At 40.7% G+C, this 26,602-nt stretch overlaps 1 protein-coding gene across 1 annotated transcript in view; it reads left to right on the top strand.

The window, feature by feature from the left end:
- pitpnc1a (phosphatidylinositol transfer protein cytoplasmic 1a) overlaps nucleotides 1-25,262 on the top strand; it is a 45,420-nt gene extending 20,158 nt beyond the window's left edge. The window contains exons 2-9 of the mRNA XM_089019412.1: nucleotides 9,348-9,496; nucleotides 12,141-12,229; nucleotides 13,981-13,988; nucleotides 15,971-16,042; nucleotides 18,844-18,939; nucleotides 20,379-20,534; nucleotides 20,803-20,866; nucleotides 22,714-25,262. Of these exons, the coding sequence (XP_088875538.1) occupies nucleotides 9,348-9,496; nucleotides 12,141-12,229; nucleotides 13,981-13,988; nucleotides 15,971-16,042; nucleotides 18,844-18,939; nucleotides 20,379-20,534; nucleotides 20,803-20,866; nucleotides 22,714-23,027 (948 nt within the window). The 3' untranslated portion in view covers nucleotides 23,028-25,262. The remainder of the gene's footprint in view (nucleotides 1-9,347; nucleotides 9,497-12,140; nucleotides 12,230-13,980; nucleotides 13,989-15,970; nucleotides 16,043-18,843; nucleotides 18,940-20,378; nucleotides 20,535-20,802; nucleotides 20,867-22,713) is intronic.
- The last annotated feature ends 1,340 nt before the right edge of the window (nucleotides 25,263-26,602 follow it).

Genomic DNA, 26,602 nt, shown 5'->3' with positions numbered 1-26,602 from the left:
TTTGGCCCCTGGGCCTTGACTTTGACACCTGTGATCTAGACCAGGGGTCCCCAACCTTTTTTGCGCCAGGGACCGGTTTAATGTCAGACAATATTTTCACAGACCGGCGGATAAATACAAAAAAAAAAATTATACGACAGGCATGAAAACTGTTTTTTGCTTTCTTTTAAAGATAATAATAAACGTGAATCCATTGTGTATTTTTATACGACTTTATGAGCAGAGTGCTGGTAACATCGCGCCAACAACAACATATGTAGCATCGTCGCTGCCCCTTAAAGGACAACCGACGTCTCCGGACAAGTTGTGTCCATAATTTGTAAATTGGCTTCAAATGACTTCTACTGAGCGTATTTTACACAGATTCCACCGCATATAGCTATATTTTACGTTTTAAGGTTTTAAGACTCGCGCTGAACTACATCACTGAAGGAACGCCCCTCAGCGAGAAAGGACATACCTTGCATCAGCTCAATGCATTTTGCAATACGTCTGTGTAAGCTCTCAGTCGTACAGGAGTGATCCATCCATGAAAAGGTTTCTTCAGCCGTCATCTGTACTTCTTTTTGCTGCCAACTTTGGGAGAGACATCCTTCTGCTGGTACGTAACTTAGAAAAGGCCACTTTTGAATTAGCTGACTTAAAGAACCACCGCATTTTGCAATACTTTGTTTGGTCTGAAAACTTCGTGTTGATCCGTATTGATCCGTGTTGATGGCGAAGTTAGAATGAAAACACATAAATAACGCAATGGTGAATCCTTGTGTGTGGCACCGAGCATCTATTTGATATTCACTGACGAAAATTGTAAGGAATTAATCAGCCCGTTTCCACTGAGCTTTCCACAGAGCTGGGATGCCCTCTTCTGCCCGTTTTCGGTGCTACAACCCCCCCCCCCAGATGACACACATTCAGTGCTACATTTCCCCCCTCAAAATGACATGGAATAAATTCTTTAATCGATTGCAAACATGTATGCTTTCCTCTTCAGAACTATTTGAATCATATTCATAACTGGATGAGTAACAAGAAAGCATATTCTCCGAATCTGAAGCCATTGTTTTGATTCAAGAGCAAGGCAAGACGTCTGCGTGGCCCGGTACCAAATGACCCATGGACCGGTACCGGTCCGCGGCCTAGGGTTTGGGGACCCCTGATCTAGACGATACCATGAATCAAGTTACTAGCGTAGTCACAGAATGAATTTGACTGTCCTACCTAGAAAATGTGCTAAAATGGAATAATCAAGTATTTGAACCCAGAGATCTGCAGAAGCAATTTATCTCTTTGGTGCAGTCACCTCTCTGAGAGTACACAGCCTGCTGAAAGGACAACCAACGTCACTTTTTTGTTTCCTAACTGACATCAGACAAACGTTTTATAGCATCTAAAATACCCAAAACACGCAGTATGATATTTTTAGTCAAATTCAAAACACCAATAAATATGACTTAAAGTGTCCAAAATCTGCAAAAAAATGAACCCGGAAGTGGCCAGTTTCAGAAGGTCCCGCCCCCTTGTTCGTGGTGTCAACGCAAGACGTCTTGCCTTGCTGGAGAATCAAAACAATGGCTTCAGATTCGTAAAAGATGCTTTCTTGTTACTCAAGTTATGAATATGATTCAAATAGGTCTGAAGAGGAAAGCATACATGTTTGCAATCGATTAAAGAATTTATTCCGTGCCATTTTGAGGCAACATTGGGGGAAATGTATCACCAAAAAAGAGGCAGAAAATGGCGACCAAGCTCCGTGTGACGAATCAATCAGCCCGTTTCCACAGGCTGATAAATTCCTTACATGGAGCTTTGTCGCCCTCTTCTGCCTCTTTTTGGTGCAACACGACGTTTTCAGACCAAACAAGTACAGCAAAATGCATTGACATGATGGAAGGACTGCTACAATCTGTCCTTTTTTCGGTCAGGGGCGTTCGGTCAGGGGCGTTCGGTCAGGGGCGTTCCTTCAGTGATGTAGGGTGAGGACTCGTCACCAACTCAAAAACAAGACTTCCGGAATATTCAGCGCGAGTCTTAAAACATGAAATATAGCTACATGCCGTGGAATCTTTGTAAAATACGTTCAGTAGAAGTCATTTGAAGTGATTTTACAAATTATGGACGCAACTTGTCCGGAGGTGTCGGATGTCCTTTAAAGCAGTAATTACAATGTCTGTGGCTGAATTTTAATTATATGTTACACTGTGCCCACGTCTTCAGTCAAAGTAGGGGTGTGTGCACACTGACACTAACACACTTCTTGTCTGCAACATCATGATCATCACTTCGCTCCCCTTCCTTCCTCAACCCCTCTCCCCTCTGCAACCACCCACCTGCTGTTGTGAGAAAACAGAGCAAAGACAACGCTTTGATCGCATAATAGTCTCCCTATCTTTTGTCTTTGGCGTGTTCTTTTGAGCACATTTTGCCACGGTGGAATTGTTGAGGGTTACGTTTGATGTTGCCGCAGCGGCTCGTGTGGCGTTTTAATTGAAAAACAAAGAGTGTTCCGGCAGAGTGTTACATTTGACCGTAACCATAGCGACCATCACGTTGCCCAAACATTTTCATGACAATGTCGGCGCGTTTGTTTGCCGCTTCCCGTAGGTTACACCTATAGATCTCAGCGCAGCAGTCGGCCATAACGGTGCACTCTGTGTTGTGACCGTAAGGACTCAGGGTGCGTTCAAGCGTAGGCGATACTCACTTTTTATCGTCGTGCAATGCTGCGACAATCAGCTTTGGAAGCACCGACATATATGTTGCATAGGTTGGAGCATCTTCATTTTTTTTTAACTTTTGATTCCCGTGTTTGGGAATTTACCAGACCGCCTCGAGGCTCACTGCGCATTCCTGTGGACGGGAGGTGCGTTTAATTACACGGCGTGTTGCACCTGACAATTTGGTTCCAGAAAGTAAACTCGAATTTGGACCATCTAAAAGCAGGTCTAAGTGAAAGCGCAGGAAGTGTAGAGCAATTTTGCTGAATTTGACCAAAGCGTGAGCAGACGGATACTGAGCTCCGTGAATGCGTATGGTTAATATCACAGCATTTCAATTAGAAATATGACTGAGACAACCCCATTTTCTACCCACAGAATATTTTTAAATGCACTCTCATGACCACAATCGTTGGTCTGTCAACGCCAAATCCACAGCAACCAACTTTATACCATCCGACAAGAGAACTCAGCAAAAGGTTGGGTGGAAGGTTGGTTCATAGGATTGACAGTTAGCTACTTACGTTGATAGACAGCCATGGCACAGCTTTTCCCAGGCCTTCAAACTCAATCCATCTCTTAATAGCATCACTGTCACTTGCCAATCATACAAACCATTAAAGGACAACCGACGTCACGTTTTTGTTTCTTAACTGACATCAGAAAAACGTTTTATAGCATCTAAAATACCCAAAACACGCAGTACGATATTTTTATTCAAATGCAAAACACCAATAAAAATGACTTAAATTGTCCAAAATCTGCAAAAGATTGAGCTGCGTATTGGGCATTTTCAGAAAGTCCCGCCCCCAGTTCGTGACGTCACGCCAAGATGTCTTGCATTGCTGGAGAATCAAAACAATGGCTTCAGATTCGGAGAATATGCTTTCTTGTTACACCTCCAGTTACGAATATGATTCAAATAGTTCTGAAGAGAAAAGCATACATGTTTGCAATCGATTAAAGAATTTATTCCATGCCATTTTGAGGCAACATTGGGGAGAAACGATCACCAGAAAAGACGCACAAAATGGCGACCTCCTGTGGCCAGCTCCGTTTCCACAGGCTGATAAATTCCTTATATGGAGCTTGGACACCCACTTCTGGCGGCTTTTGGGTGCAACACAAGGTTTTCAGACCAAACAATACAGCAAAATACATTGACGTGATGGAAGGACTGCTACAGTGTCTTTTTTCAGTCAGGAGGCGTTCCTTTAGTGACGTACGGACTCGTCATCAACTCAAAAACAAGACTTTCTGAATATTCAGCGCAAGTCTTAAAACGTAAAATATAGCTATATGCGGTGGAATCTTTGTAAAATATGCTCAGTAGAAGTCATTTGAAGCCATTTTACAAATTATGGACACAACTTGTCCGGAGATGTCGGTTGTCCTTTAACTCATTCAATGACAGACGTGCAAAAAATGTGTCCACTCCAGTGCCAGGGTATTTGTCATTGTCACTCGAAATCCAGTACCCACAGAATATTGAGTTTTAGCACTACATAAACATTCAATGCAGCGTAAGAAACTCTAGACTCTCTTCTTTCATCAGAAAAAAAGAGTTATTTCCTAAGTTATAAGGACCTGGAGCTATATGAACTTGAAATGAGGGCGGCTGTCCAAAATACAATGCAATACATATTGGTCTATTTTGCACTTGAACAACAGCTCAAGCTGTAACAAAGCACTAACATGGACAAAAGGCAAATGCTGACCCCTTGTGGAAGGGAAAAAACATTCCCAGAGGTCAGGCCAGCGCGTTATCGGCACCCAAGCAAGAAAAAACAAAATCCCGAACAAATTCGGGAATGGCGCTCTATGCAATATTTCTAATTCCCAAATAAATTTGTGAGTATGAGTGAATGGGTTCATATGATACAAAAACTAAATATAACAACTCATACATGCGCCTGTCAAAAACAATTGAATACCATGAACAAGTTCATTTATTTATGTCAGTAATATTCAAAAACTGAAACTGCATACATTTGTTTTCCGTGGAATAAATACTGTACACTGATTCATTTTTATTTAGATAGTATCTGAAAACAATAAATAAATCAATGCTTTTTTAAAAAAATCAACAATAATTAAGACCAGTGTCTGAAACTCACGACAAAAAGATAGCGAACACCTGGGCAGACAACTCTGAAGTTGCCTGCCCCATTTTTCACAACTTGAAACACAACTAATCGCAAAAAAAAATGTTGTTGCGAAGTATAAAGGACTTTTTAAATTGAGGAAGTACCTACCTCAATTTTATATATAACTTATGGTAAATATCCCTTGCTGAAGATTTTGCTCCAGTTGTCGTTTGTCGTCATGGTGCACAATACAATGTTTGCGTTGCGTCGTCTGCTCAAAGCCACGTGGACTCCTCTTTCTAAGCGGCTTTCAAAACTCTCAAGTACACTTTTCAGTCACGGTATAGTCCGAAGCACGAAACAGGCTTCTGATTGGCCGCCGTGCCGAGTATGCAAATTGCCAAACGAACGTTCGTTTTCAAAGTTTTGAAAACTTAGAAAGAGCAGTCCACGTGGCTTGTAGCGGTTTGCGTGTAGCTTTTGCTTTATTGAATAAAACAAATGTTTGATTTCACAATAATCTTTTTTTTTCCTTGAAGAAGTTGTCAGCCACGCGGGCTGAGACGTTTTGAAAGTTGTACGCCCGACGTAAACGTTGTACGCCCCGGGCCTCCGGGCAGACGTTATTCCAAACACTGTTAAGACCATACAAATAAAGGTGTTTTAGAAATATTAGCCGACCGAAAATTATAAACATTTCTGTTTTTTCCACATCTTTTGCTGGCAGATCAATCATTCTGACAGTTCTTGCTCCTCCGGCTATGCTAATGTGAACACGTATAAAATGACAAGTGACAACAAACACGAGCGCCATTATTTTTTTTAATTGCACCTTCCTTGCAAGTGACTTTGTCATCCCCGGTGAAAAATGATGCCAAGCTCCAACAGCTGCTCAGTGACAAACACGCCTGCCTTCCAAATTCCAACTTCACTCTCCTCACCTGACAGTCAGATGGAAAATTGTGATGGCATTGTGATATACGAACGTACGCCCCGGGGCTTCTTGGCCAGATTGATTTTTCCACTACGCGATCACATTTCCACTCCATTTCTGGCTTGTTGTAGTTGTTGTGGAGTCACAAACTAACATCCAATACAGGGCAGTAATCCACCCCTTGCCCTTCTTCGCTGGGGGTAACGTTCCACACGTCCATCAGTGAAACACCATATTTGAAGACTCTCGAGACAAGTCTTTAAAGACACTCTTAAAATAACACAAATCACATTTAAACACAGATACTGACCGCAAGTAAGAGCATTGTGCAAAAGGTGCAACAATGTAAACATTCCACTCTCTGTTTACAGCAAACAAATTCATTGTTTCCAATAGTAAATCGTGTGCATTATTAAAATCAACCTTCAACTCCAACATAAAATTCAGGATTAAAGCAAATGATATTCAATTACAGGAAACATGTTTTTAAACTTTTTGGGATGATTCTTTGCAGTGATTCTGAATGTTCTCTGCAGATCGTTAGGTCTTATTAATTTTATAAAAATAATATGAAATACAATAATGCATTTAGTCATACTTATGAATGAGGTTCAGAAACGGGTGGATTTGTTTTTCTTCTTCAAATGGCAACGCATGTTAAAAGCCGTATTCCGCATTTTCTCAGTCAAACTTAAAAGGATAAAAATGAAAACCTAAAAAATCTGAGAGGCTAGAAATGAAATGAACTCTTTTTTTTTTTATTAGCATCAAAAATACATTTATGCACACATGAAGCAATTTCAAAAATAAATTTCCTCTCCACCCGTCGTAATTGTCAACAAACCTTGGCTACGATGAAATACTTCCTGCTTCATTCGTCTTTAAAATTGACGTCTCAAACTAAAGATGTATGCCATCATCTCGCGGCCAACTGTGTAATTACATTTAATGTTGATCTTTTTTTCCCCCATTTTGCGAATTTCGGAGCCTATCCCAGCCATCTTCGGGCAGTAGGCAGAGGACCGGTTGCCAGCCAATCACAGGGCAATATTAATACTTAACCAAAATAAAGTTATTGGCTCTACACAATATACATATATAATACTGCAAACCCGTACTTGTCTTTTTCCCACCTGAACAAAGCTATCCTCCATTTGTACTTTGAATGGGTATGCAAGTGTGTCTATATGACCCGCTCCCCACCTCACACCCCCGGCATTCCTGCTGAGAGGCAAAAGTCATCAGGCATGCCGGATGCATTTCTCAGACCTGGAAATAGGCGTGCGAGCAGTCTGAACTCTCAATCTCACCGCAACACATGTATGGAAAATAGTTGCCATCCGACCTATCAGGACGTCTAATAAGAGTTTGTCACGCGGCCAAGTGGGTCAGTGAGTGATGAATCAAAGGTCATTCAAATGAAGGTTACGAGTGGGTCGTCTGGTCCTAATTCGGGATTGAGCGATTTGTCAATGCAATGTAGATGGTTGCTAATCTGTGCGGCTTTCCTTTGCTATCGTGGCCATCGTTGACATCTGTCAAATAGTTCCTTGACTTTCCCTGTGGTTTATAATAACAATAATAAATAATAATAATAATAAATAATAATAATAATAATACATGTCGTTTACCTTTTTGTTTTTTTTGCATTACTACACTACCTCACTATACAGTTACAATTTACATGTATTGTCTGTTGTCAATTGTCTGTGTTTTTTAGCCACATTGTAAGTGCCTGGCACGCTGGGTCCGAGAGGACAGTAATTTCATCTATGATATATGTTATGCATATTAGCATATTTGACAATAAATCTGACTGACTTTATACGCGCCTTTCAAAACTTTCAAGGACACTTTACAGTCACAGGATATTTTTTTCCGCGGGTGAGCGGCGGCAGCCAGACGCGCCGGTGAAAAAAATTACAGTACATGTTCAGATGTTTCTATCACACAAAAAGCTCACCCTCTCCGCAATTTGGCCAGAAACCGGTGTTTTGGTTCGAACCACCTGTTGTTCTACTGCCAAAGAGTAAAGACGGTGGTGGAAGCTCAGGGACTGCAAGGCCTTCTCTGCTGTCCTAAAAATATCTAAATCACAGAGTGACTTTTGTACAGAATGAAATCATTTCCTGTACGACAGCTTGTATCACAGAGTGATGTGAATGATATTTTGTCCATGACGTTTCCGGACGAGTTGTGTCCATAATTTGTAAAATGGCTTCAAATGACTTCCACTGAGCGTATTTTACAAAGAGTCCACGGCATATAGCTATATTTTACGTTTTAAGACTTGCGCTGAATATTCCGGAAGTCTTGTTTTTGAGTTGGTGACGACTCCTCACCCTACGTCACTGAAGGAACACCCCTGACCGAAAAAAGGACACATTGTAGCAGTCCTTCCATCACGTCAATGCATTTTGCTGTGCTTGTTTGGTCTAAAAACATCATGTTGCACCAAAATGAGCCAAAAGAGGGCGACCAAGCTCCATATATAAGCTCCATGCAAGGAATTTATCAGCCTGTGGAAACGGGCTGATTAATTCCTCACAAGAGCTCGGTCGCCAATTTCTGCCTCTTTTTTGGTGCTCCATTTCCCAATGTTGCCTCAAAATGGCACAGAATAAATTATTTAATCGATTGCAAACATGTATGCTTTCCTCTTCAGAACTATTTGAATCATATTCATAACTGGATGTGTAACAAGAAAGCATATTATCCGAATCTGAAGCCTTTGTTTTGATTCTCCAGCAATGCAAGACGTCTTGGCGTGACGTCACGAACTGGAGGCGGGACTTTCTGAAAATGGCCAATTCGCAGCTCAATTTTTTACAGATTTTGGACACTTGAAGTCATTTTTATTGGTCTTTTGCATTTGAATAAAAATATCATATGGGTAATTTTGGGTATTTTAGATGCTATAAAACGTTTTTCTGATGTCAGTTAGGAAACAAAAAAGTAACGTCGGTTGTCCTTTAATTAAATAATTCCTTTGATTGTTTTTATTCCCCCTGTTGTGCTGCTTCCACAGGCATCTTTTCATATTAGAGCATTTCAAACCCTGTCGATATCATAATCTGAAAATGTGATTTCTTTGGAAGAAATTTTATGCCGAATCACTTCATTGGCTCCTAAAGAAGGCATATCAATCAAGAAATGCAGAAATATACTTTTTTTTTTTTACAATATTTGTTATATTGATCGTAAATAAAATTTTAGGCCGCATTTCTATTAGCTTTATAGATAAAACCAGAAATGAAGCATTTTTTATGGACAAACATTTGTATGGATACTTAGTAACAAACAATATAAAGCCGAGTAAAGTAATTTGCACTCACTTGGACGCCTGGAGTAATTCTGATGCAATCTTTTGTTGACAGCCGAAAATTGCCACATGTCGCTAGATATTGAAAGAATAGGGTACGAACTTGTACCGACAGCAAATTATTATTTTCGACAAGTAAAAATTTATGGTGGTACTATTTGTACCTTCAGTATCGAAAGGGTTAACAGGTCAACCTTTGGCAGTCATGATGACCTTCACCCACCGAAATGGCTGCAATGATTGCTCTACAATTGTATCTGATTTCTTTTCTTTGCCGTCCTGTCTTGCAGTACCGCATCGGCCAGCTGTACATGATCAGCAAGCACAGCAACGAACAGAGCGAACGTGGCGAGGGAGTGGAGGTGGTGCAGAATGAGCCCTACGAGGACCCCGAGCACGGATCGGGCCAGTTCACTGAGAAACGCATCTACCTCAACAAGTCAGTCCCCTTGATTTGCCATTCGCTTTCACGCTGGCATACATTTGCGTGAAACGTTTTAGTCGAATCTTCAAATCAAGACTTTCCACGTGAACGCTTAAAAATGTCACCTTTCTCGGGTGTTAATGAGCACAGAGATTGGAGTTGCTTCTTTTACGTTCACATTAAAACAATGGTTGCAATTTACTCTTGAATGTATAAAAATGAAATGAAATGAATCTGCACTTAGATTATGACTTCCCGAGACATCACCAAGCAGTCTGATTCTGCGTGATTACCAATAATGACAGACTGAGTATTATTCCAATCAATATCAATGTTATTTTGAAAGTGCTTGCCCTTTTCTGAACAATTTCCATCATCCCTTTTTGTGACTTTCCAAACGACAGACCCGTTTCGCTTCGTCTCTTCCGTCACGAACGCAAATCATGACTCATTATGGCAAACATTTCATCCCGTCAACATGAGTAAGCCGCTCGTAAAAAAGACAGGGGTAGGGCGGGTTTAATATATGATGATGTGACACTTTAGCATAACAGCATCAAAAGCGTTGACATTGACACATCTAGAACATGATATGGGAGGCTTTGCTTCCTGTATGTTTTTACCATTTTGTGAATATGGGGGGGCGGTGACAGCTGTCAACTTGGATGAGCTCCCTTGGTTGCTCTTTTGCTCATATGGTTTTGCTGTGCCTTGCCATGTCTTTTTTAATGACGTTCACCTCTGAACGTCATTAAAAAAGAGTGGGAGGGTTTTTTTTATTATCTTAATTGCATAGCAATTTTGGATTGGATTGGATATGCCTTTATTAGTCTCACAGTGGAGTGAAGTGAATTTTTCTCTGGTAAAAGTGCGATGTAAAGAAAGTTCCATTTATTGATTTGCGTTATACTATTAGTTGATTTTTTTCTACTCGACTCGATTTACTCTTTCCGTCCCTAATTGTTACATGACCTTTGCCAGGATTTGTGCTTTTTTTTTAAATGAGCTGTTTAAATTCGCATGGAGAAAGAAGTACTTTAACAAGCAGCTGGCCACTAAATTGCCCCCCAAAAAATATATATCAAGAAAAACCTTCAGACAGAGACGAAGAGGTTTTGTGGTCATGGACGACAAGTGAATGGACTTCTGGGAAATTTGAAGCGAAGCGGTTTGGACAGACTTTGTATGTGTGTGTATGTGCGTGCGTGCATGTGTGTGTAGAAAGAGATATGAAGTCAGTCTAAGAAATGGACAATCTAACCTTTCTTCAAAATTGCTCTCCACGTAGCCTGTTCGTGGCCAAAATGAAATTTTGCAAATTAGAGTGACAAATTTTTTCTCCAGGGCTGATGCCAATTATGACAAGTCAAGGAGGCCGCGCAACAATATTGGGAGTCGACATTCATTTTCAGTAAACATGAAAATACTGTCAATTAAGGAGAAAAAAACTCCCAGCTTGTAACTTTGTTGATCTCACTTCAACCATGTTTGCTGAACGTTAAAGATTTTGTAGAACTTAAGCAAGAGTTTTTTTGGGGGGGACAGTAATAAAAAGTTCGCTCCTCGTGTCATTATCATTTTTTAACTCATTCACTGCCATTCCCGTATTTATTTGGAAATTGAAAATATGACATGGAGCGCCATTCCCAAATGTTTTCAGGTTTTGTTTTTTCGTGCGGTGGGTGGCGATAAAGCGCTGGTTAGAACTCTTGCAATGTTTTTTTCCATTCCACGAGGGGGCAACGTTTGCCTTTTATACAGCCGCCCCTACTTGCACCTCATGTTACTTGCACCCATATAACTTAAAAAATTAACGATTTTTTCTGATGAAAGAAAAAAATCTACAGTTTCTAACGCTCTATTGAATTTTTAGGTAGTCCTAAAAGTCAATATTCTGTGGGTTCTAGAGTTTGTGTGAAAATGACTAAAACGCTGGCACTGGAATGGACACATTTTCACATCTGGCAGTGAATGAGTTAATAAGAGACATGAAAATGTATATGGACAAATTGCTCCATATAGTTATCTGGTGTAAAGTTTTCATTTAAAACATTTCGAAATAACTGCAATGTTAAAACCTTTTGATCAGGTAGATTACTTTAAAAATAATACTAAAGCTTTTTTCTCATTGGATATTGTTTTGTTTCCAGAAGCTCCAAGCATTTCTTATTGAGTGCAATGATACATATCCTCCAAAAACATGCAACAATGTCATATCACAACTTTGCAACATACATCTGTAGCTGTTCAAAAGCAACTTTTTTTCCACCTAATAAAATAAAATGTCAACAAAATGCATCAAACTCACCAGAGATGCTGATCAAAAGCATATCAATATGTGCAGATCTCTGCAGGGAATGTGGGTTTCTCTTCCCAACTGTTTAGCCAAACAATGAAGAGGACGAGAAAATGTTGATATCGACTAGGGCAGGCGGTCTGACACTGTGGAGATAAATTTGAAATATGATTAGTGAAAACACATGGTGCCATTACTAATGTATTTCAAGTGTGGCAAAGTAAAGCTTTCCAACTGAACAAAAAGGTTTGGCTAACTTTCGTTTTGTTACAACAGAAAAACAAACAAAAGAAATGATGAAATGTTTTCTTTGTGTCTTTTTTCACCAATATCTCCTCCGTGTTTTCTTTTGCGGGGTTGCAGCAAGCTGCCAAGTTGGGCCAAGGCGGTGGTGCCCAAGATTTTCTACGTGACAGAGAAGGCTTGGAACTACTACCCGTACACCATCACCGGTACGCTAATGCAATGTTCTGGTGTCCTAACGGGAGCAGCTTAAAAATAAACAAACAACTAATAAATAAATAAACACTTGGGGAAATCCCCCCTTACCCCCAATAAAAGTGGTGGGGGGGGGGGGGGGGGGGGGGGGGGGGGGGGGGGGGGCAGAAATATGACACTGGAAATTCCCATCTTTCAAAAAAAAAAATAGACTAGAAGAAGAGAAATGTTTGAAGTAACATTAAAAAATATTAACTCAGACTTTGTTGGTCACCCTCAAATCAACATTTGTCGGCTTTTTCATAATACTGTATACCGTAAAGCACAGGTGTCAAAGTCAAGGCCCGTCGGCCAAATCTGGCCTGCAACATCAGTTTTTTCAGTCCGCGAAAGGAATAAAATTTGTGAAATTCCATGATGCTTGCTAAAGTCAGAACCAAAATTTCAAATTGTCATCTGTAAACTACAATAACAGTTATTATTTTTTACTTCAAATTTGAAAACTATTTATTCATTCATTTGTTTTGCACTCTATAAGTTATATGTGGAGGGGATTACACATTCTAATAGCTTCCCCAAATTTGTAACGGCCCCACGAGAGGAAACTGTAATTACAATGCAGCCCGTGGCAAAAGTGACTTTGACACCCTTAAACAGCACAATTTCCTCCTGAATTGTTTTTTTTTTGTGCAGTATAAATCAGTTAAAATGTAGACATTTAAACCGGCTTATGTATTGCAGATTGCATTTTGTCCAAGATCATTTCGCGTTGATAATGGTGACGCAGTGTTAAAGTCATTATTAATGAAGCAGGAATCAAGTAAATACAAAAAGATTCTTTAATTTGGGGACACCACAAATTGTGACTGCCCACCCCGAAGGGCAGGCAGGGGGAAAAAGCCAAGTGGAAAAGAGAGAGATGGGGCGTGTTGGGAGAGCGTTTATAAAGACGGACAGGACGTGACGTCATGTAAAGGCGGGGAGGATATGACATGACAGGAAGCCCAAGAAAAATTAAATGATGCGAAAGGAAAGAGAAGAGATGTTTAAAATGTGTTTGTATAGCGAATTGCCTTAATACGCAGGGTTGCCCGGCAGTCAAGTGGTTAGCACGCCAACTTCACAGTGCAAAGGTCATGAGTTCAAGACCCAGACATGTGGAGTTTGTTCTCTCAGGCCCATGTGGGTTTTCTCTGGGTCTTCTGGTTTCCTCCCACATTCCAAAAACATGCATGCCAGGCTGATTGAACACTCCAAATTGTCCCTAGATGTGGTTGTTTGTCCCTGTGTGCCCTGCGATTGGCTGGCAACCAATTCAGCCCACCCCCCCCGCCATACTTAAGTGGTACGGTTAATGGATGGATGGTGACAGAGTACAAATTAAATACCTTACAAATTCTGCATATCATAAATAAAAGATTCAATCAATCATATGAGTGGAGGGGTCGGACAAACGCTATCAAAGGCATCTTGTTTGCATCCAGGATTTTAAATGTCATGCCACAAAATCTATATGGTTCTCAATGGACTCGCCAGATCTTAAAGGTGGACTTCGATTACATGCAACATGTCAGCCGTCATATTGGAGATTCAAGTTTTTTTTCTTCTTTTTGACCAAATGCTGTTTTTCTCTTCATCACTCACCCTGTTTTTATTTACTTCTTTGTATTCCGTTTCCCGCCTGGCACCGCTCCGCACCCTCCCTCCCACCTTCTCACATTCCTCCGTCCATTACATCGCCGACCACCACTGGGAATTTGATCAGAGTACACGGTGAGTAGCTTTGATGAAGCGACACAAGTGGAAATATGCATTCCCATGTTGCTATTAATGACTTTTCTGATGCCTTCATTTGTTCGTTACTCATCTGATGACATCAATGGCAGTAAAAGCAGGAAAGAAGCAACTAAGTGCAAATCTTTGCTCGCTCGATATTAACATGAAAGATTGAGTTGATTTCACATGATGTAGATGAATAACGGGTCACAAAATTACGGCAAAGCAGTTAAAGCGGAGAGGATGAAATAGCACCGACGCCATCTAGCCCAGGGGTGGGCAATTTAATTGATACTATCATGAAACAACAAAGAGTCGGAATCTTACAAAAAATAAACGATGTACTGTGATTTATTTTTTATCCAATGCAAAAGTCTCATACATTATATTGACCTTTAAAGGACAACCGACGTCTCCGGACAAGTTGTGTCCATAATTTGTAAAATGGCTTCAAATGACTTCTACTGAGCGTATTTTAATAAGATTCCACCGCATATAGCTATATTTGACGTTTTAAGACTTGCGCTGAATATTCAGGAAGTCTTGTTTTTGAGTTGGTGACGAGTCCTTACGTGACGTCACTAAAGGACCACCTTTTGACCATAAAAAAGACGCATTGTAGCGTCTTTCCGTCACTTCAATGTATTTAGCTGTACTGTTTTTTTTTTAAACCGTGTGTTACATCCAAAAGCCGCCAGCAGAGGGAGTCCAAGCTCCATGGAACGAATTTATCAGCCTGTGGAAACGGGCTGTTTTTCAAAAACTTTTGGTTTTGTTAAAAAAAATAGGGTGTGGAGTGTGAACCCCGAGTTCACAAGGGCATGCAATATATTCAAGGATCTCCAGAGGTTCGAAGATAGGGTCACTAAGTCAATGTTAATAAATGAAAGACCTTTGGCAGGGAAGACATTCTATCTAAGCCCCTCACTCAGCTTTATCATAACTTATTAATTAATTTGCCGAGGTGAAGTGCAAACGATTTGCTCTTTCACTCAAGATGGAGTAGCCTGTCAATTATAGGCGGGCAGAAAATATCAATGGGGGGGCACAGCTATGGGTTAATCTTCTCCCTTCAGGCTGTTTCGTTTTATACCAAATCAATCAGAATAATGTCTCGGAGACTGGTGGACGGCTGGGGCGTTCACATATGTTCGCTGTTTACATCTTCATGCAGACCTAGAGTGAAAAAAAAGTAGGCAGAGGCCTGCAACTTTCCACGCATGGCCGCTGAGGGTTTGGTCCAATGTTTTTATTAAAGCTTAAGTCGCGCTGATGCAATGAATAGCTTTTATGATCAAAGTCCTAGTCATGCATTCTATTGTTTTCCAGTGAACCTTTTACTTTTTATTTAAAAAATATAGAAAGAAGAAATAATACTAAATATTACTTGTTTTATTAAATGATAAAAAATAAACACATACAAGGGGGAGATATTATTATTATTATTATTATTATAGATTTGCAGCATGCTAATGTGATCACTGTAAAATCATTTTTCAGTAGGTTTGAGTCCACTTTGATTTTTAAATCTTGGGTTTTACTGAAATGTAATGTGCGATACTGGACTACCGAGAACCTGAAGCCCGGATTCGAACCCCAGACCACTGTACATATGTGCAGTGCTCATGTTGAAATGTATAATGTTGCAATGGCCCACTATTAATTACGTTCTGTCGGAATGAAACTTTATAGGAATACTTTTGATGATGTCTTTGCTTTACCACTGCATTGCATTTTGAAGTAGGTCATGAGGGTGTTACTTGGAGAGCTACTTTCTTATTTAGGTGTGGTTCGTGGTGTTGAAAATGTCATTTTTGATATGTGTGTGTGTGTGTGTGTGTGTGTGTGTGTGTGTGTGTGTGTGTGTGTGTGTGTGTGTGTGTGTGTGTGTGTGTGTGTGTGTGTGTGTGTGTGTGTGTGTGTGTGCGTGCGTGCGTGCGTGCGTGCGTGCGTGCGTGCGCGCGTGTGTGTCTCACTAGTGCTCTTTCCTGCCCAAGTTCTCCATCCATATAGAGAGCAAATACGAGGACAACAAAGGGAGCAACGACAACGTGAGTCAAAAGTTGCACATAAAATGGTTGTGTGATATTTGTTGCCATTTTCTCCTCGTATTCTCGCCTATCGTTCTACGTAAAATCATCAAAGAATAAAAACTGTGTGAATTATGTCCGTAAATATGGTTGTTATTAGCGAGAGTTGGTAATGGCTTGATATTTGATTGTCGACTTGAGCTGGTTAAGTGTCTAAAGGTGAATGTGAAATGGCCCATAACATGAACCATGATGATGGGAGTACTAATTTAATCATAAAGGAAGATTTGAAAAGTGAGGAAGATGAGTGGCAGCCCGTGCATCTGTCACCTTTAATTTCAGTCTCAACGTGATGAGGACACGTTGGCTCCTTAATGCACATAAATAAATAAGATGAATTCAAAATAAGATCAAAGAGGAGATATTTCTATTGAATCTTTTAAATTACAGTGATCCTTCGGCTTATGAATGCTTTAGTTTACAAACTTTTCATCTTACAAACAGTAATTTGAATCTTGAGAATTCAATCTTGGCATACAAACTCGTTTTCAGCAAACGAACCACACCATACCGCGCAACGGTGGCTGGCGGACTAGTTTTTGGTGGCTGAACACCAAACCACACAGTCGAACAGCGCCACGGTGGCTGGCGGATTTGCTATTATGGGAACGAAAAAGACCCCACCGCAGGCGAGTGTTAAGCCGAAGTGGACACAAAAGAAAATTATGGTGGAGCAGAAGAAGGAGTTCATCGAAAAACACGAACGAGGTTTGCGTTTGACTGACTTAGCGAGCCCGGACCAGTATGCAAAGTCGACCATTGCTATGTGTGGCTCAGGGTGTTTCTGTGTTGTCTAAGCAACGGTCTCATGCAATAGAAGAGGTTGAAAAACTTCTGTTGATTTGGATTAACGAAAAGCAGCTAACAGGGGGCCGTGTGAGTGGGGGTATTATCGCTGAGAAAGCGCGGCAACTTCACTTGGATATCATCAAGAGGCAACTACATCAACGACCATCACAAAGGTGAATAAAACAACTTTATTATACAGTAGTTTATTTCTTTAATTGCAATACAGTAGCACATTTATTATACATAAAACAAAAAACAAGGTATATTTTGTGTAGTGTTAAGGCTTATTTAGTATAAATATATGTCTTATGGGGACCTGGGAACGGATTCTCATTTTTAAGGGTATCTTATGAGAGAAAAATGTTTGGCAGATGAACTTTTCGCCTTACACACACTTTCTGGCAACCAATTAAGTTTGTAAGCCGAGTTATCACTGTACTTGATACTTTCTTCAAGTCTAAGTAGCAATGCTGCTAAGTACAAATACGTAGTACATTTTGTACATTGTTACATACAAACTGACATGCACTATGCACCAAAGTACTACCCAAGGAGCTCATCAGTATGTTTAATTATGTTAGATTTTTTTCAAGCAAGTATCTGAACTTCTGCTTAAATACAGAGAGCGTGAGATCTTCTGGTTGTGTCACTTCTTTTTTACTCGAGTACAGTACAAGTTGCACTGTGTGACATTTTAATGGCACATTATGCAATGCTGAAACACAATTGTAATAAAAGAAGCCACAGTACCACCAAGTGGCCCTAAAGGGCATTGCAGCCTGCGTGATCACTGCTGAAAAAAAACAGCAATACTGTATCTTCAGGACATGTTGGGGGGGGTTCACATTCCCAAATCGCCACTTACATCCATAATCCCCCGTACCCCAAAATAAATCAAGATAATGTGATAATGTGCCTAGAAAAAAGTTGAGTTGTCTAATTACTGATACACTGTACTTTGTCCTAATTTTGTCCTGGCTTTTCACGGTTTTATAAGTTTAAAAAGACAAACGTCACATATCGGTATTGATATAGGCATATTGTTTTTCCTATGGATACGAAAATATTGATTGTGGCCTGCGTCGCACAGTTTACAGGCGTGAACGGCGCCTCGTTAAATAAGGCTGCTACATTTCCAGCGTGACTTCTTCGCTAAGAAGTCGTGCCAAATATTGAAGTTATCCGGTGGTTATTGTATTTATTGTAATGTACAATCAGTTAAAATATTCGAGAGAGGCTTACCCCACAAGCCAACGTTAACTGTAACGCTGGCCCAGGTGGTTGTTGGAGGTGTCCAAAATTAGCAGTCCATGCTTCATCATCTTTTTACAAGTCGAAAAGTTTCCAATAACTTCTTTTGAACTCGTGTTGTAGCGGACAAGAGCGAACTAAGCGGCCAAGAGAGTAGAAAAGTCTTCTTTTTTTGGTGTGCGTTTGATTGTCAGCCGCGACGTACCTGAGCAAATGATTGACAGGTCCTTCGGGGTTGCCTTATTTCACAGCTGTTTCTGATTGTGTCGTTTTTCATTTTAATTTCATCATAAATGATTAAATACTGAGTTTGAAAAAATATTTAGAGACACAAAACGATGCTGGAGAGAAATCGTTTTCAATACGTGTTTTTTTAATCCTCACCAGCTCCACTGTGCATATTAACATATTGATACATTTCCATCCCATTTTTAAGCACAAGAAAAATCGATTTTTGTGTCCCTTGAACTGTACTTTAATTTTTTTTTGTAATCGTGTAATAATTTTGTATGTATTTCAATTTGGCTTCCCTTTGTTACATTTTGATACATTTTGATACATTTTGATTTACAACGCGCGCACACACGCACACACAATCGCAACAACCAAAATAATCGCACAACGTGTGGTTTAGAAATCACAGGACATCGCCACATACTTTACCCAAGGCCAAGAGTGTGTCAGGTGGTCTTCACTCGTTTGTGTTGTGCTTTCCTACTCAGATATTTTGTTGTGAGCCCCGAGATGAGGACACTGAGGTGTGTTTTGTGGACATCGCCTATGATGAGGTTCCAGAGCGCCACTACAAGGATTCAGAGGTGACCATAATGCCTTGACTCACTTTGATATTCTGTATAAAATTATAGATATTTGAGATATGTTATACTTACAATACAATACAATACAATACAATACAATACATATTGATTTATATAGCGCTTAAACAATAGCTAAAGCTGGAACAAAACACTTAACATAGACAACAATCATATTGATAAAGAATAGACAGAATAGAGGTTATCCTATTTAAAAGGTGCATGCTGTTGTATACTTAGTTGGCCGAACACAAGGCCCACAATGGAAGCACAGAAAATCTGGGGTCAATCTTAGGTGAACAGACACAGCCTGTTAAACTGTCATCCTTGGGTAAGAAATCTAGCCTTGGGTGGAATATAGAAATTGGTGAACTACTGCAGAGGAAGAGCTCATTAGCCAGGTTACAAATATATCAGTTCATTGAAAGACTGCATTCAAATGTCTACGCTCAGTTGGTTCATGAATGTTGGTGCTTGTACCATGGGACATCAAGGGGTGTGGTATTCAGATCAAGAAGGCTGTGTTTTACTAATGTATCATGTAAATTTGCATATACTCCCAATGAGTAGCTTGGAAGAGGGCTGCAGAGCTTGGGCATCGGTCAAAGAAGCGCACATAAAGTGGCTTCATGAAAACTACGTCCCCTGCCGGCAGTAAAAGACTATATTCCTGTGTTCGAGCATTTGTTCAGTGTCCGAGCGAACATCTCTGACACATACAGGAAATAAGGCAGTCACAATGATAGTAGAAAGCATCAGGGAGTGAAACTAAGATCAACAATAATTATAAAGGTTACTTTATTGACCATTCTGAGCTTTTTTTGCTTTGTTTTTTTTTTATATGACAGGCTGGCCTTAACCAACATCACCAATCTCACTTATACTTGCTTGGTAAAGCAGCACTTAGCATACGCGGCATGCCAAGACTCAGCGTTCGCTGCAGTTCAGCCTGAGACAAATGAGCGCAATAGCATAACGAGTCCTGAGGGGCCGCTGATTAACGTACACAAACGTCGTAATGAAGCCCCCCCCCCCTTGTCGAGCTTGTGGTCCTGCTTTCCAGGGATCCAACTGCATGCACGTGTGTGTGACTTCTACAAGTTAGGAATTCTAATTTAATATCGAGAGCAGCTACAAACCTGAAATGATCCAAAACACTGGGCTACATTTATAAGCAACATTGTTCCCATTTATTCCACCAAAGTGGTTTCTTTTACTCCCGACAAACCATTTTCGTCGGGTATGTCAATTGTGTTAGATTTGTTTCATCCTCACAGGGCCAGTGAGTATGCCCTTGATCAACATTTCCAAGTCAACAAGACATGCCAAGTCAACATTTTCCTGTACTCTGATTGGTTAGTCAGAGTTAGAGGGGGGCTGTATAGTGTTTTAAATGAAATACTGTTTGTGTTTTTTCCTTAAATCTTTTTGGTCTCACGTAGGATTTGCGCTATTTCAAGTCCAAGAAGACCGAGCGTGGCCTCTTGCAGGAGGGCTGGATAGACACGCAGAATCCCATCATGTGCTCCTACAAGCTGGTCAGCGTCAAATTTGAAGTGTGGGGCCTGCAGACACGTGTGGAGCAATTTGTACACAAGGTACACAGAATGAGAATATTACGAAAATAAAACAAAAATCAATTATAATCTTGTGCATTACTCACAAAAGGCTACGGATATTGGACTCGTGCGTGAATCATCAACCAAGCTCAGGAGTGAATAGAAAATGTTGAGGGCATGAAGTACCACGGCTGAAAAGAGTCAAATGAAAACACTCAATGCGATTTCTACTTCACAGCCTTAAAGCGTCTCTTGACTGTTTTTTTTTTTTTTTTTTTTTTTTTTCATTTTTGCTATTTGTGCTCAGGTAATACGAGATGTTCTGCTCTTGGGACACAAGCAAGCCTTTGCCTGGGTGGATGAATGGATTGGTGAGTGACAAACCTTCCACGAATCGACTCACGTTTGGACGACAGATAACGACACAATGAGGGAGATTAGACATTTCTTTCAGAAAGATAACCATAGACAGACAGAGAAAAATATTGGAAGTACATTTTAGAGCAGTGGTGTCCAAACCTTTTGCAAAAGGGGCCAGATTTGGTGTTAAAAAATGTAGGGGAGGGGAGCAACCTTGATGGACATTCTTTACATATAACAGCAATTAATTTAAATACATTTCAGAGAGCCATTCTGTGTTTCACATTTGCTTTTTTATTTTAATTTTGGCTCTTAACCCATTCACTGCAGGGCGATGTGCAAAAATGTGTCCACTTTAGTGCCAGGGTTTTTGTCATTTCAACTCAAATTGCAGAATATTGAATTTATATATATCTAAGTATACTTACTTATTTTAGAACTACATAAACATTCGATGCAGCGTAGGAAACATTTGAGACTCTTCTTTCATCATAAAAAAGTGCATTTCTAGCCTCTTTGGTTCTGGAGATATCGGATTCAAATCAGGTTGTTTCAGCAAAAAAAAACTCCTGATTTTGAACGTGAAGCCAAGATAACAAGCTTTTTCTGCAGAGAAGCAAATTCAAGCCGAACAGGGATCAAGGTCCATATTTGTAACTTTGAGTGACACCTCAAACATCTGGACAGTTGTTTACTTCTATGAAAAAAAAACAAAAGGAAAAAAAGACTTTTAATGACAAATCTACATTTTCTTAGATTTAGAATATCAGAACCAGAAACACAGAACTTTTTTTCACCAGAAAAAAAGAGTTAATTCCTAAGTTATATTGGTCTGGAGTTATCTAAGCTTGAAATTTGGGCGACTGTACAAAAGAAAATACAATACATACATATTGATTTATATGGCGCTGTAAAAACGCGGCAACGTGGACACAGGGCAAATGCTGCCTCCTCGTGCAAGGGAAAAGCATTGCCACAGGTCTGACCAGCGCTTTACCGGCACCCCCCGCAAGAAAAAAACAACCCGAATAAATTTAGAAACGGCGCTACATATCATGCTTTTTAATTCGGGAATGGCAGTGAATGAGTTAAGCATGTGTTCTGGTTCATTTGAATCATGCATATCAAAATTGAATTGACATTGACAGTCAATTTTCCTCCTTTTGTTGATTATCGCCATTTTAGAAAATTTGGGGGCTCATGCATCCGACGTAAAAGCTTGGCCAAAACAAACATGCGGATCAAACCTCTAAAGATGGAGGACACTGATTTGCTGTGGCGACGACCCCTTGAAGGGAAAAGCCAAAAGGAAAAGAAGATTCAGTCAATTACTGTACTCAGAATTTGCATTTCCTATCGAGCCTCTAGATGACAGCATTTAGCACATATAGTTAACTGCGTTACTGCCCCATGTATTTATTCTACATGCGGGCCAGATCATAATAATAATAATAATAATAATAATAATAATAATAATAATAATAATAATAATAATAATAATACATTTCATTTATAAGTGCCTTTCAAAACTCTCAAGGACACTTTACAGTAACAGGGATATTTTTTCTGCATGCGGGTGAGCAGCAGCAGCCCCACGCGCCAGTATTATTGGTTATTGATTTTATGACGGAGGCTGCGAGCCTGATGAATATTGACCACGGGCCACATTTGGTCCCCCCGGACCAGACTTTGGACACGTCTGGTTTAGAGCATCCAATGAAATGCAGGATGATATATTGTTACAGCGCTATATAAATCAATATGTATTGTATTGTCTTATATTGTATTGTACAATGTGAACTGCAATAAAAACGACCCTCTTCATCATGTCACGTGCCACCTGTGTGTCCGATTACAGACATGAGCATGGATGAGGTGCGGGAGTACGAGCGCGCCACTCAGGAAGCCACCAATCTGAAGATCGGCACCTTCCCTCCAGCCATCGCCATCAGCGAGATGCCGCTCCCCGGCAGCGCCCGCAGCGGGCCCAGCAGCGCCCCCTCCACACCGCTATCTACCGAGGCACCCGAGTTCCTCACCGTACCCAAGGACCGCCCGCGCAAGAAGTCCGCCCCAGAAACCCTAACTCTGCCCGACCCGCAGGGACGGCGGGATTCTCTTTTCAAACTTCCCAGTTTCTTCTCTTGGAACTCAAGCTCGCAGGCCGAATGAAGCGTCGAGGACGCCGCATCCCATGAAGGCCCCTCAGCTGGCTGAAGATGCTTTTCGGCATGATGGCGGTCTGAGCTCCCACACCTGCCGCGGAGCCTGAAGAGGCATCCTGTGGGTTGCCAAGAAGGGAAATATACAAGCTCAAAGCGCGGTTCAGCACTCTTGGCCCTGTTAAGTGTAGCATACATTCCTTACAAATTATTTTCAATTTCAGAAAAGAAAAAAAAGAGCTCAGAGACAAGCTCAGGGTCTGGTTGCTCATGTCTGTTGTGATGGAGTCACATGATGGTGGACACTTATTTTGCTTTGTGAGCTGGCGTCGTGCTTGACACGTGTGTCTGTGTCACTTTGGGGGGCAGGGGGGGTGGGCTATGAATACCATAAACCCCAGGATTTGCGAGGAAGTCGGTACACCTCCTAAAAGGGGCTACTACATTTGACGCCAGATGGTACCAAATGATTACTTTTGTTTATTTGACGCTACTTTACTCACAGCAACAAAGTTCTCTGAACAGAGATACCACATTGTGGTACAGTGAGACCTCAACTTACGAACTTAATTGGTTCCCAGACAGAGTGTGTAAGGCGAATAGTGTGTATCTCAAAAAAAAAAAAACAATTCCCATAGGAAACCATTAAAATGTGAATAATCCGTTGCCGGGTTTCCATGAAATATACTTTTCAACTAAATAAGCCTTAAAACTACACACAACATACCTTATTCTATGTATAATAAATGTGCTATTGTATTGTAATGAAAGAAATACACTGCATTGTATCATAAAGTCACTTCATTTACATTTGTGATGGTCATTTATGGCTTGATGGAATGGCGTTGGAGGTTGAAGGTCAAAGGGAATTACTGTTTGGAAAGAGAGGCGCATTACATGACGACTGTAATTAAAGAAATAAACTGTGCTGTAAAATAAAGTTTCATTTACCTTTTTGATGGTCGTTGATGGCTTATGGAAAAGGAGAGTCACCTTCTATAAGGACTGTTGGTAACTTAACCTCTGGTGCTGTTCGGTCGTGTGCTTCCGCCGAAGATCACTCCGCCAGCCGTGGTGGGTGTGTATTATGAAAATAGTGCTTATTATAAGGTTTAATTTTCATAAATTTGACGTTTGTAAGACAAAAAGTTTGTAAGTTGAGGTGTTTGTAAGTTGAGGTCTCACTGTATCTCTATTACCACAAGATAGCATCAAACCACCACACTTTGGTCTAAACCAGGGGTGTCCAAAGTCGGTCCTCGAGGGCCGCTGTCCTGCCTGTTTTCCAGCTCTCCCAGGAGCAACACACCTGATTCAAATGATCAGCTCATCAGCCAGCTCTGAAGCAGCATCAAAATGGTCCTGATGATTTGAATCAGGTGCGTTGCTCCTGGGAGAGCTGGAAAACAGGCAGGACGGCGGCCATCGAGGACCGACTTTGGACACCCCTGGACTCTAAACCAAGCTCCTCCAATCACTTGAACATGGGTCCTTAGAACAAACAGTACTTTTGTCTAAATGGAGCTCGTCATATCAACTTAGTTCCTTGGCACCACAATACCACTAAATGGCGGGAAAAAAAGGCTACTTTTATGACAGCGATGTGTTCCAGACCCACCTCATAAAATCTGTGGTTAATGTAAAAATTCCCACATATTTGAAAACATTGAAACACTTTTTAAAAATGGTTGTAAATATATTTGAATCCCGCCCCATCTTTAAAAAAAACTAATTGTTGTCCTAAAATGCAAAGAAAAGAACTGTATATATTGAAGTCTCCGTGTCTATGCATGTGGCTTTAAGAGGCGGGGCCTGCTTTAGTTATTTCTAAAATGAGCGACTCTGCGCGAGTGTGTTGCGTGAACGGTGGTTGACAGCAGCTTGCTTATGTTTTATTGTTCTCCTGACTTCCAATAAACAGCTGAAATGTGCATTGTAGGCGTGGCTCTCCATTCCCATACGTGAGAGCGTCACAGTAAGTATCCTGTAAAAACTTGTGTTTTACAAATGATTTAAAGAAATATAAAAAGATATAGCGTGGGAAAATGATCTTCCGGTGCTGTCATGCTAATTGACTGTTGTGTATTTCAATGGACGCACAATCTTGCTATTTTGTATGCGTGTTGATTAGAGTTCTCATGCAAGCTGTTGGTGTACTTGGCAGGACTTTTGAATCCGGGCAAATTGAATGTTGTCTTTTTCACATATTCTTCAATGTGATAGCCACTTTTCTGTTTACTTTTGCTACGTCTGTGTAAACTCTCAGTCGTACAGGAGTGGTCCATCGATGAGAAGGTTTCTTCAGTCGTCATCTGTACAAAAGTGAAGGTTTCGGACGTTTCGCCTCCTATCCAAGAGGCTTCGTCAGCGAACTAAAGTCTGACTGGTCGTATCGGCCCCATTTATATATCCCTAATGTCCAGACCTGGTGGCGCCGGACACAGCTATGATAGGTCCCTACTCTCAGGTTGGGGGGGGGGGGGGGGGGCGCGGGACCCCCCCCTGTGGCCCCACTGATTGTTCCTACATTCCTGACTAACGATTGGCCTATTACACCCACTCCCCCCGGTATCACCTCATCAGCATAACGACCCTCATCAGCATTGCGAAAGTTGCCTAACCTGTTTTGCCTGAGCAGGCTATTGTATGAACGATCCAAATTGAACCTCACACCACCAGACCGGTTTAATGAAGGATTTTGTTGTTTTATAAGAATCGCCTCTTTTACCCCCCTTTCAAACCATCTATGTTCTTTCGCTAAGATTTTAACCTCATTGTCGTCAAATGAGTGGTTAGTAGCTTTTAGGTGCAAATGTACTGCCGATTGAGGCCCACTAGTATTATCCCTGCGATGTTGATAAAGTCTTTTTTTGAGAATTTGTTGAGTCTCCCCAATGTACTGCTCTTTACAATTTTCATTCTTACAATGTATGGAATAAACTACATTACTTTGTTTTTCATTTGGTAGCCTATCTTTTGGATGCACTAATTTTTGCCTTAACGTGTTTATCGGTTTGAAATAAGTAGGAATTTTATGTTGCCAAAGGACTCTTTGTAATTTTTCAGAAACTCCTGCAATGTACGGTACTGCTACTCCTCTCCTTTTAGAATCTTGAGAATTATTGATTTCGTTCGCTATTCTTTCTTTCTGACATTTGTTGAATGACCACTGAGGGTACCCACAGTTAGTGAGTGCTCTCCTGATATGTTTTGACTCCTTTTCTCTACCTTCAGTGCTAGTTGGTATTAGTTTAGCCCTATGCTGGAGGGTTCTGATAACTCCTAGTTTATGTTGTAAAGGGTGGTTAGAGTCAAAAAGTAAGTATTGGTCAGTGTGCGTAGCCTTCCTAAAGACTTCTGTTTTTAGCGCTCTGTCCTCTTTTATAATTACTTTACAATCCAAGAAGGCTAGTTGGTTCTCTTGAATGTCCTCACGAGTAAATTTAATGTTGAAGTCTACAGAGTTGAGATGATCTGTGAAGGATTGAATTTCTTGTTTCTTAATTATGACAAAAGTATCGTCCACATATCTAAACCAGTGTCTAGGTTTTGTCCCTGGGAAGGATGTGAGGGCCTGTTTCTCCA

Source organism: Hippocampus bargibanti, linkage group LG17 (assembly GCF_051943395.1).
Source record: "Hippocampus bargibanti isolate YZ-2025 linkage group LG17, ASM5194339v1, whole genome shotgun sequence".
Taxonomy (NCBI): Eukaryota; Metazoa; Chordata; class Actinopteri; order Syngnathiformes; family Syngnathidae; genus Hippocampus; species Hippocampus bargibanti.
Note: the sequence above shows the minus strand (reverse complement) of the source record. Positions and strands in the feature narration are given on the sequence as shown.